Source organism: Nesoenas mayeri (genome assembly GCF_963082525.1).
Source record: "Nesoenas mayeri genome assembly, chromosome: 10".
Classification (NCBI taxonomy): domain Eukaryota; kingdom Metazoa; phylum Chordata; class Aves; order Columbiformes; family Columbidae; genus Nesoenas; species Nesoenas mayeri.
The window spans coordinates 8,779,760-8,791,920 of NC_137560.1; the positions used below are offsets into that span (position 1 = coordinate 8,779,760).

Sequence of the window (12,161 nt, forward strand, 5' to 3'; positions counted from 1 at the left end):
AGTGGTTTAATTAGCTGCTGGGCAGTGATAGTGCCTCTCTGCCGGGCCCTGCCGGGGAGATGCTCCTCACCCACGGCTCTGTGGGGACTGGCCACGCTTGCCGGTGTCCCCAACAGAAGAGGGCACACAGGTGGCCCTGTGCCCACACCCCAAACCCGCTCTCTGGGGAGCAGCAGCTACGCACCCTGCCCTGCACCCCAGCTTTTCAGAGCACCCTGGTGTGGCTGGGCATGGTCTGATCCTTGTGCCCATGCACCTCTGTGACCATGGCTGTGTCCCCTTACCCTGTATGGGAAGGGGCTTTTAGAGAGTGTCCCCTCCATGGGGACCCTCACAACCCCATCCCCTCTCCCGAATTCCTCTCCAAACAGCTGAGAGTCCCCAGTGCATGTTCATCTCCAATTTGCTCTCATCTCACGGCCAAGCAGAGTGATTAATGTGGCCATGGCAGGGCATCAGCCGTGGCATCGGCTGGAGAGCAGGGGTGAGGAGTAATGAATATTTCATCCCACGCAGCCCACCCTGCTTGCCCCCCCCGCTCCATGACGTGCTTCATTAGCTGCCTGGCCTGCACTAGCTGGGCAATAAAACTAATTGCAAATTTCTAATCCACTGCTGCCGCCGCAGCGAAATCATCGCACTGATGCAGCTCTGAGCACAGCCTCGCTGGTAACAAGCCCGTGTACTGGGAAAGCACCGCTCAGGGCAGGAAAGCGAGCTCAGCCCCTGTCACCACCATGACCACCTGGGAGCCCTTGGCAAGAGCCACCCATACAAGGGGGTGCCGGGATGTTGGTGGGATGTTGGTGCTCTCAGCAGTGTGGGGAGACAAGGGGCACCCCCCAACAGCAGGGGCTGGGGCTGGGTGCTGGATGCGGCCGTGGATGCTGGAAGATGATCTCCAGCTGGGAGCAGTCCCCAGCTCCGTGCAGAGCAGCCACTAGAGGGAAATGGAGACCCACTGTCACCATGTGCCACCGCGGCAGGGTGAGGCAGGAGAGAGCTCTGGAAGCTCAGGGTCTGTGTCACCTCCCGGTGAGGACTGAGAGGTGGTGTGGCAGGTCCTATCCCACCTGTCCATACATCCATCTGTCCGTCCATCCCTCCCTTCTTACTCCTGGGCTGCCTCACTGACCAGGACCCCCTTTCAGGAGCACCCCGTGCCCTCCGGCAGCGCAGAGGCACGGCCACAGGGCTGACACCCCCTGCATGTTCCCGACAGCGGGTGCTGCCCCAGAGCAGCATAGCACTGTCCTGCAAACACCTTCGCTGCCTGCTGGCAGGATTTCACCTGCTTTTGCTCCCTTTTCAGAACCCATCAGCCCAAAGGCAGCGAGGAAGCAGCCCTGCTTGGCCCTCTCCCACCACTCAGTGCCGTCTCCTACCAGCTGGGAGCTGACACCTCTGTCATTGCTCCCACACAGAGCTGCTCCATCCCTCTGATTGTCCCTGGCTCCTGCTTTGAACCTCCTCGAGCTTTGCTGAGCCCTTCTACAGGGGTGGTCATGGCCACATGGGCGCAACTGAGCTCTACCCTCTGCCATAATTATAATTTCTCCTTTGCTCTCCATCCCTCCCTAGCTCCTGACCACTGATTTGCCTCTTGGGCCCTGACTGAGCTTTTCATAGAATTACAGAATCATTTTGGTTGGAAGAGACCCTCAAGATCATAGAGTCCAACCGTTATAACATAACTGAGGCACTAAATCACATCCATAAGAACCTCATCTACACGTCTTTTAAACCCCTCCAGGGATGGTGACTCTACCACCTGCCCAGGCAGACCGTTCCAATGCCCGACAACCCTTTCCAGGAAGATGTTTTTCTTAATATCCAATCTAACCCCACCCCAGCACAACTTGAGGCAATTTCCTCTCATCTTATTATTTGAGGGTCCCTCTGAAGGGACACATCACCTGTGTTCTGACATGGTGACTTTGCCTCTTCTCAGTGCCTGCCTGGCTGGGAGCCAGCCTGCCCTGGCACCGAGACCCAGGCGGGACACTCCGGGGTGATGGTCCCTGGGGCTGCAGCACCCCGAACAGGAGAAGTGGAGGCTGAGCCCAAGATGGCAGCACGGAGAGGAGCAGAGCGGGTGAAGGGGGCACTCACAGCCTTTGTAGATGTCCGTGGGGATCTGCACGGCAGCATACGAATAGTTAACCTTGGTCTTGAAGTTGGCATCATCGGTGAACTCAAGCTTCAAGGAGTTGGACTTCTCCCTCTCAATCTCTTCTCCATCAGGATCGTCCTGGGGAAGGAGAAGAGCATGTGAGGTCACCCAGGGGTGCCAGCCCTGGACACACGCTGGGAATGCTGCCACCCACAGCCCATTACGAAATGCTCCCCCCACAGAGACCTGCAATGATGGCTCCCATGCTGGATTTGGCTGTGCCAGTGCCAGTGGCACACGGGAGCGGGGCTCAGGAGTGGGTGGGCACAACGGCAAGCACCAGGTACCATTGCTTCCCTGGCTTTGGTAATATGGTAAGTATTAGATCAGACAAAAAAGAAAAACAAACAAAACCCCCCAAAAAAGCCTTGAAAATCAATTAGTGGCAAAAGGCAACTATCAAAGAACAAATTAAAACAGAGTGCAGCTTAGCGTTCTGTCAATAAGCAATGCAAACAATATTTAATTATGGTGGAGAGACGGCAAATTCCCCGCTGCCGGTGCTGGAATGCGCTCCCTCACCTCTCCAGCCCTCCTCTCTCCCCAGGGCCTGGCTGCCAGCATGGCAGGGGGGCAGAACCCCCGGCAGGCAGGGCTGCACTGAGCGGTGCAGGCAGGACAGCTGGGGGGCTGCAGGCAGGGCTAGAGCCAGCATAGGGACATGTGGGCAAGTGGGAGGAATGGGGCGGCCTTTCTGGGAAAAATCGTCTCCACCATGCCGCCAGGAGCAAAGAAGCCCAGGAGAAGGTGCTGACTCCAGGCTGCTGCATCCCGACATGAGCCCAGCGGCCACGGTTTGCAGCCATTGTGAGATGCTCGGGGTAGAAGGAGGATGAGGATGCAGTATCTGCCCTTTGTGTCCCTGGAACTACATCCCCACTACAGAAGGGCTGAGCACGGAGCTGGCTGCTCCATCCATGGGCAGGGACAGGCAAGAGAGGGGCAGGGATGTGCCAAGCCTGATCTGGTGTGCAGCACGGCTCCAGCTGCCTTCCCATGGCCCTGGCTGTGGAAGTGAGAGGGGCAGGGGTGGCAGGAGAGCAGAAGGGCATCTGGCTGCTGAGCTGCCTGGTGAGGGAGCGAATTCCCCTCAAGGAGCAGCTTGGTGCCTCTCCCTTTGTGCCCCCCATCCAAGGAAGTGCCTCTCTGAGCCCATGTAAGGCTGTTATCTGATTGTGGTAGTGGAGATCAGCCCTGCAGAAACGCCAGCAGACATGACTGGAGGTGCGAGCAGCTGCAAGCAGGGCTCTTGCGATGCTGCTGGGAGGGATGCCCCACAATGTCCTATGGCAAAGCAACCTGGCACCTGTGGGGACAAGGGGTAGGGGAGGGTCCCATCCTGCTGTCCTTGATGGCCCAGTGTGAGCAGCTCTCCCACCAGCCAGGCTCCTCTCTGCAAAACCCAGGGGACAAAAGATCTGAATTCTCATGGGAAAAGTCATGTATTTAAAGGAAAATGATGTGTTTCGGAAATAAACTACGAAGCTCGTTTAAAACCTATCCAAGCTTCCTCCTTGTTTCCCCTGCACAGATGACACTGAGATACCACCACCCCTATGCCAGGTCCAGCCAGCCACCGAGGTGGTGACATTCCCCTGACATTGTGAGGGGTGGCCAAAGCATTCGCCACAGCTCAGGAGAGTAACAGGATTGACATGCAATGTTTGGGCTTTAATTCCAGCCAATGGATTGTGAGTGTAAACACGTGCTCGTACCCGTGTGGGGGCTCCAGCTGCCCAGAAAGACGCTGAACTCAATTAAAGCTGCAGTAGCCAAGCAGGAGGTGGGCAGGGACCTTCCCCACCTTTCCTAAGCCATGTTGCCAAGATTGAAATCCAGATTATGCTCTTAATTTCATGTAAATTCAGAGAAAAGGCACAAAACTGACTGCTGGACCCTCTGCAAAGCTGCGATGTGTGCCAGGCTGTGGGCTCACCGGAGAGCAGGTCCAGCCCCAAACATGGGGCTCTGGGTCCCTGGGGAAAGTGACTGCACACATAATACTTTGTCACTGCCAAACTCTCTGAGCACCAGCCGGTGATTTAGAGGCCCCTGCTGAAAACAGGTTTTAGACAGGATGCAGCCGTGTACCTGAGGGCAACTACAGCACCAAAAACTACTTTGGTGCCTAACTCCTTTATTTCCAAGCCCAGCAAAGTCCTGGTGACACCTCCCTGTCCCTCACCTTCTCAAATCATCAGGGCACCCTGCCTGGGTCCAGCCCATCCTGCACCTCTGTTTATCATTATTCCATTTCATCACCCACTTCTAAGGGGCTGATTTGTATTCTGCCAGGTTGGGCGCTGTCTGGCTGCGCTCATTCACGTAGCTGTAAAGAGGCACGTGTATAGATCTCAGAGACAAATATACAGCTATCTATACGTGGGACACTTCATGCATCACTGACACCTGCACGGCAAACAGACCTGAGAAAAGAGCTGATGTTATCCCAGCTACATTTATCCTTTATCCACAAATCTCCCGACCTCAATCGAGTTATTCCTGTGTAAGACAGGCTGAATTTGGCCCCTGAAACAGGGTCATTTCCACCCAGATGAAGGCAGGTAAAACCAGGCAGTGCTGGGAGCATCTTAGTGCTAGGTTGGGGCTACACGGAAGCACCTTGGGAAGGCTGGAGGAAGAAATTCAGCATTTAATTTATATTAGAGCAAAGGAGAAGATGCTTCAGGTTCTCCAGGATTTACACTGGTTTAACTGCGAGCATCTCAGCAGGCCCCCAGCCAGATTTTGCAGCATTTCTCATCATTACATTTCAAAAGAACTTGGAAACATCTATTTATCTGTTACAATATGTACAACGTAACACAAATAGATGCTACAGTTTGAATATATTATTTGCTACACACCATTAGAAAACGACTCCATGGTAATATATCAATATTATATGTATTTATTGCTTCAGCAAGAAGTCATCACACGCCAAGAGCTTTTGCCACCTCCAGTGCTTTAGCAGCTGGGTTGCCAGTCACAACATTTTCTCTTGAGTTTCCTAAAATGACGGAAGGGGGCAAAACCCAGAGATGCCCCAACACCCAGTGAGCACCAGTGGCACCACGCAACAGCTTTACTGGAGGCTGCCACGCTCTCAACAAGTACCTGCCCTCATCACATCCAGATGGTGCTGGCTGAGGGGAGCACAAGGACTGCCAAGGGGTCCCCAACAGTGCTGGGGTCTGGAGCTGTGGCTCGAAGCGGGGATGGGACCTGGCGCAGCAGTGATGCCTTGGCCAGGCAGCTCCTACGGATGCAGACACCCCCGTTCATCACTCATCTCCATGGGAACGAGCCGTCACAGCTGATGATGACGGCTGAACCGGCAGCACCAATGACACACGTGTGGCTGATCCAGCTCGCAGTGGCCGCGATGGGCTGCCGGCTGGGTGTTCGCAGCTCTGGAGAAGCCGAGGAACTGCAGCCTCCCCGCACTGTGCTCCCCTCGGTACCTCCGGCACCTGCAGAGCTCCTGCAACCCCCCAGCAGCATTCCTGCATCCCACCTGCTGCCCCTCACATGCCCCAGCAAGAATATAGCGCACTGAGATCCCAACACATCCTTTTAAATTTCCCAGGGACACTCATCCATGCTAAGTCCAGAAAAGTCAGTGAAATATTCACATCAACATGCCGTGATTACTACTAATAATGAATATAAATGCCAGCCCCCAGCCCCCTGGCTGAGAAACTCCAGACTCATGCAAAAAGGCCTTTCTCCTTCTTAAATATCTCAGCTTTTCCTGAAATGCGGCAATTTAACCCCAGGGAGGGAGACGGTGTGTTCTCCAGCCACGTTCCTGCTTTTATAGCAGCCCAGGTTATAAATAACAATCAGCCTCTCCCGCCAGCCTGCTCCCCTATCCCCCTTCACTTTTTTTAATCTTTGCCAAAGGTACTGTTTAGAGATCTTTCTAGACCATTTATTTTTAAATTACCAGCCAGAGGAGAGAAGAAGGGAAAAAAAATAAAAAAAAAAGAAAAAAGGCAAAAGAAAGAAACTTCTGGGGCTGATAGCTTATCAGGAGGAAATCCAAATGTCACATTAGTGGAGAAAGTTGGAAGATTAAATTTTCCAACACCCTTCATCTGCTGCTGACATTTTGGGGCTCTTTTTTCCCTCCTCCCTCTCCTCGCTGCAGCTCCTGAGCGGGGACCAGTGCCGGAGGGTGCTGAGGCTGGTGTCACTGTCACCCCACAGGGACCTCGAGCAGGTAGGTGGGTGCTGGGGGGCTGAGCTCGGGGTGCGCCCTACCTGCACCTGCAATCTGCCTGCAGGAGAGAAGCAATGATGTTTGGTTTGGGGGGGACAAGACGACATGATCCCACTTCTCATCACTTGCAGAGAGGACAGGGACAAGCACCAGGGCTCGCACAATGTCCCCAGGGATGGCTGCCAGGCCCTGATGGATGCTGTAATGCCACCAGGTACAGCTCTCTGACCACAGGAGGAGCAGCAAGAGCAAAACCTCTTCTCTGCCGCTTTACAACCTGGGAACCAACAGCTCCTGGCTGATGTGAAGCAGCAAACGAAGCCCGTACCGTGGTCCTGGGCAAGGCTCCACTAGCTCCCACCAGAGAATGGCACATCCCAGGGGATTTTGGCCTCAGTTGTGACTTAAGCATCATCCCCTGCCATGAACACACTACTAAAGATGGAAAATCACTTTATTTCTGCATTGTTCTGCCTGTGATACCCGTGTGATCAGTGTGCATCTGCTGATTTAAACACTTCTCCCTGGATAAACCTCATAGCCCTTGCTAGGGGAGAACGGTGAAAACTTTGCTTCTGCAAACATTTTGAGAGCCTTGGGGACCTCCAGGAACATTTTCTGATGTTCTCGTTTGTTAAAAACCACTTGGAAATCCAAAATCTATTTAGGAAGATAGTGGAGCTGAGGTGCAAGCAAAATGAATAGGAAGCTCATTTCTTTCTTACCATAAAGCTGGCGTAAAGGCTTGTGAATAAGCCCCAGTTAGGTTGAATAGGCATTGTCCATCAGAACTAACTCAATTTCAGCTAGATCCTGCTCTATTTAAATACAAAAATTGAAGCTAAATGAAGAAAAGATGGAAAGTGAGGTATTTAGTTCCATTCAGACCTTCAGGTATCATCTCCCTCCTTTTTTATTTTAGCATCTCCTTTTCTCTCCATTATTTTTGCTGGAATTAAATTTGCTGAGATTTCACTGGGATGCAGCAACCGTGTTGATGGGGAAGTGCCCTTCCTGCTGAACCCACAAACCTCAGGCAAGAGCACACTCTCAGTTTTGCTTGATATTTCCCCAGAGGAGTAATGAAGCTGGTGTGGCTGGTGACGGATTTGCAAGGCTGTTCCTCCCCGATGACACTCCACCTCCCTTGGGGAAGGTCTGAGGACCACGCTGTGGTACATGGTGTCTCCCAGGTGTCCCGGGTACTGGGGGGCTTGGTGGGCACAGCTCTGAGGTGGAGATGCCTCCTGTTTCCTAATCCTGCCTAACATGACCAGGGATGTGCCCCTCACCTGTAGAAATGTCTCAAGCCACAGCCAACAGCCAGGAGTTGGCAGCTCCCATCGCCACTGCTGACACCAGCTGGGTACGAGCAGCCGGGATCAGCCAAGGTAACACTGGGCATGGGGACATCCAGCTCCTCTGTCCCCTCCCTGGCCTGATGGATGCATCTGTCCCCGGGACTCATGCCCTGGGAAGGGACCTGCCCTGCCCCCCAGGTTGTCTCCTTCTACATTGACCACCAGCCAGTTTTTACGCTGCTTCTATCCAAAATCTGCTTTAATGCTTTTTAAGCACATTAGCTACATCCTCTCTGGAGAGGCCATGGAGAGCAGGACACTCCTCTCCCTCCCTTGGCACCTTCCCCCTGGCTGGGAAAGGGACAGGAGATGTCCTCTGATCCGAATGAACAGGACTCTGAGCAGGGGCACCTGCCTGGGAAAGCCGGGTTCCTCCCTTTTGGTCCCAGCACCTCCCCGACAGCTCTGTCCCACCTCCCAGACTCTCTGTGGCTCTGGCTTCCCCTGACAAGGAGTGTTCCTGCTGCCACCAGCTGGGGACAATGACAGTGGTGTTTTCTCAGTAACTCTGCTTCAAAGTCACTCATCCTCCACTCCAGCCTGGGGGACATCCTCCAGAGCTGGGGACTCTGGAGCATCATCTCCAAGGCAGAGTGACAGGAGAGCCACAGCTCGGTGCAGGGCACATTGTCTGAGCTGGTGGGACCCCATCAAGCCTGGATCCTCCTGTCCACTCTGTGTGGGGCCTTCTGAAGGCTCACAGGGTCACCCAACTGTTATTTTCAGATGAAGCCATGTGGTTTGTGGGTAGTTTGGTGCCAACACCATGTGCTGCTGGTCTTCCCCTCTTGCTGTGGTACTGCCCTCTGATGGCACAAGTGCTGCTGGCTCTGTCTTGGGGCAAGGACTGGTCATGGGGCACCGATGCTGGCTTGGGCACCCCTAAACCCCCATACTGCTCTGCTTGGGGCTCTCAATGAGTTCTGAGGACACCGCACTGCACTGACTCCCCAGCAGCACTGTGCCGAGAGCATCATTTACCCAGTGAGCCCATTTTGGAAGGGTCTCATGGTACAGCACAATGTAGGAGCAGGGTGATCCGTCACCTGCAGCAAAGTGGGGTGTCACATGGCAGCAGCCATTGACGGTGGAGCTCCTGGCGCACACGGCACAGCACAGACCTGAGTGCCGTCACTGTCACCGTCAACACGCGGAGGAGCTGGCAAATGCCAGCCCCCTTGGGAGCACCGGGAGAGCGGAGCTGTCGGGTCTGTATTTAGAGAACTGATTGCCAGAAATCACAGGATGGCTGTGTGGGGTGGGGGCAGAGAATTAGATTCAGTCTCTAATTAAAGGTTTGCTCTTCATTTGAATTTCAGATGTCAGCTTTAATTTTAGAAACTTCTGCAGGCAGCAGAGCAACCTGCCCACCTGCCTGTGGCTGAGCCCGGGGCCGGCGGACAGACGCCACTGTGGGCCGGGTCGATGCCCATCGCAGAGCCTCGTTAGCTGGCTGTAACAAAGGCTGTGCCATGCATCCCTGGCATGGTGCTGGGGCAGCCCCGGGCCGGGACAGTGACTTTGCCAGTGGTGCAGCAGGGACAGTACTCACGTATTCGGTGTCCGCCTTGGAATCATAGTACTCAATGTCTTCCTCCTGCAGAGAAAAGGGAGAGCCGAGTCAGTGCCGGGCAAGGACAGGGATGGCAGAGGGGTCCCCATCGCTGCCCTCCATGTCCCTCGCTCACCCCCTCAGCACATCTGCCATGATGCTGGCAGCCGCACATTGCTGGGGACTGAACCCTGTCCACCCCATGCTGTCCCTGGGACACAGCCAGGAGCCCACATCCCCTCATCCACTCTCCAAGGACCTGCCATCGCCTGGCGTTCTTCCCTCCGCTCATGCTGCTACCAAACCGCAGCAGCGCAGGGCCCTGCTTGGCCTCCACTGCAGGCACCAGCCCTGTGACAGTGCCACTGGCATGACTGCGGTCTCTGCACTGCCACCCGGAGCGAGGCTGCACCATGTCCCCGTGCCCAGGACACTTCAGTCCCGCTGCATTGGGAGATGCAGGACAGGCGGGCATGGGCAGCGTGGCAGGCAGAAGCCCTGCAGCTGGCAGAGCTCCCATCCCTGCACACAGAAACAGGTCCTCACTTCCACGGAGAAATGCATGTCATTAATTTAGGGTATTTAGAGACTATTTAGGCAGAAAGGTCTGCTCAGATTCCTCTTCCCTGGGCGTCAGGAAGCAGGCAGCTGCTGAAACTCCTAAAGAGGCAATTTGGAGAGCAGCAATGCTGTCACAACAGTGTTCCGTGTGCCATCAGAAGGGGTAATTAAAGGGCACTCGGAGACTCTGCTCTGCGTGCAGGGACGCAAGCGCGATGCAGACGCACCAGCAGCCATCGCAGCAGTAACATGTCTGTCAATCAGCCGTCAGCAGCCACCGCACAGACCAGCCTTCCCCCGGCACGCACCGGCAGTGCTTTGGCACGATTACTGCTGTCATTGTTTAACAAGGAAAGTAATCTGAGTGCAGAACAGAAACCCTACCAAAACCTTAACAGCGCTCACTGCATCCCTGTCCTCCCTGCTTCTGCTCTGCTGCTGCCTCTGCGGCACTCGGCTCGGCCACCGGCTCGTGCTGGGGCTGGTGGCACCGTGACACCCAGACCAGCCTGGCCATGGTTTGTGCCGGTGGCACCACGACACCCAGACCAGCCTGGCCATGGGCTTGTGCCAGGGAAAGGGCCCAGCAGGTCGGAGCGGCTCGCCAGGCAGCCAGCACCACCCGCTCTGCTGCCCTGGCAGCACCAGGAGCTGGCAGTCACCAACCCCTCACTGGCATTATCCTTGAGCCACAATCCTGCTGCCCAGAGCTGTCTGTTGCTGTGGCTGCTCCAGAAGAAGACCACCAAGAGGCGGAAAAGCCTCTGGAGTGTGGATGCTGCTCTCTTGGAGGCACCAGTGGCAGGGGGACAGACTCTGGCAGTCTGTGGGGCTGGTGTCCCCTAGGATGAGGATTGTGAAGAGCCGTTTCAGCATCCTCCTGGGCACAGGGACCAGTCCCCACCTTGGGCTCTGTGACCTGAATCACAGTGATACGGCAGCACCAAGAGGGGGAAGTGAACCAAACAGAGACATGGCATCTTCCAATTTTTGCTATTAAAAAGCCTAGCCATTAAGGGAATGTACTTATTAATTATCTGTCATTTGTTGTGAAATGCTGAGAGGTTTACAACAACAAGAAAAGGGAAAGAAAAGAATTAATTTCTCTTCAGATGCCCTCCTCGCACCGCTCCTGGCCCCGCACTTGCCCCTGCCCCTCGCTGGCGCTGTGTCTCCCTGGGTCCCTGGCCATCTGCACCTCCTAATTAAAGGAACCCCCGGGAGACCCGTAACACAAACGAGCTAATTTCATGTTTAATGATCTTTAATCAGAAGTGAGTGTGACTAACAACAGCCATCCAGAAGGTGCTTTGTTATTCATTTTATCTTCCATCCGCTCCTCCTAAAACCTCAAATCCCCTCCAACATGTGGTAGCCCCACTCCTGCAGTGGGGAGGAGGGTGGCAAGGTGATGCTGGTCTCCTGGTCCTGTTTTCACAATTTCCAGTGCTCCCATGGCACAGCACGGCAGGGTACGGGAAGCAGACCTCCTGGAAGGACATCGCTCTCACTGGTGTCCCTAGGGATCACAGAGCCCTTCCCATGCACTTTTTCAAGCCTTGATGACCCCAGGAGCAGCCGTGTGAGATCCCGGCCCCTCTCATGCCACCGCTGAGATTGCACATGAGATGGCACATGTAGGACAGTCAGTGTCACCATGGCCCTGGCCCTGTGATGCTGACCCTATGCCAAGCTCTGCTCTCTTCATCACCAGCCCGTGGATGCGGGGGCAATCATGGCGTGTGAGGGAGCCCACGGGAGCTAGCAGGGCATCTATGTCCCTAAACTGTGGAGCTGGTGGGAATTTATTCCAGGAAGGAGGGACAGAGCCCTCGGAGACCCTCCAGGGGTCTTCTGCAAGGCAACAAGGGGCCCTACAATTTCCTTTCCCTGATATTTGTTTTTTAAGCTATGCTTGCCTTCTTGACGTAATCCTCTATTCCTTCTCCTCCAGTCCATGTTAAACCCAGCACCCTGCCTGTGTAAATAGCACTGATATTGCTAGAGCCTTTCAGAATAAATACCAATAAAGAAAACAAGGAGGTGAAGATGTCAAGGGATTTCAGGGCAAAACATTGTCCTGCCTCTTGCAGACGAGCTGCAGAAAGCACTCACCAGTTCACGCTGAAGGGGAGGAGGATGCTGGGTGCTGCTCCTTGATGACCTGTCAACTACTGCCCGTTTTTTCATGCAGTAATTGCCAAATGGCACCTGTGTAATGGTACTAGCAGCACCGTGCCGCTGGTGGGTAAGCACAGGGTTATTTCAGTCTCCTGAACCCTCAGTGCA

At 54.6% G+C, this 12,161-nt stretch overlaps 1 protein-coding gene across 1 annotated transcript in view; it reads right to left on the reverse strand.

Moving 5' to 3' along the window:
* Positions 1-12,161, reverse strand: part of CACNA2D2 (calcium voltage-gated channel auxiliary subunit alpha2delta 2) — a gene marked incomplete at both ends in the record, with an annotated part of 213,966 nt that overhangs the window by 22,084 nt on the left and 179,721 nt on the right. The window contains 2 exons of the mRNA XM_080350688.1: positions 2,113-2,251; positions 9,312-9,356. Coding sequence (XP_080206814.1) covers positions 2,113-2,251; positions 9,312-9,356 — 184 coding nt within the window. The remainder of the gene's footprint in view (positions 1-2,112; positions 2,252-9,311; positions 9,357-12,161) is intronic.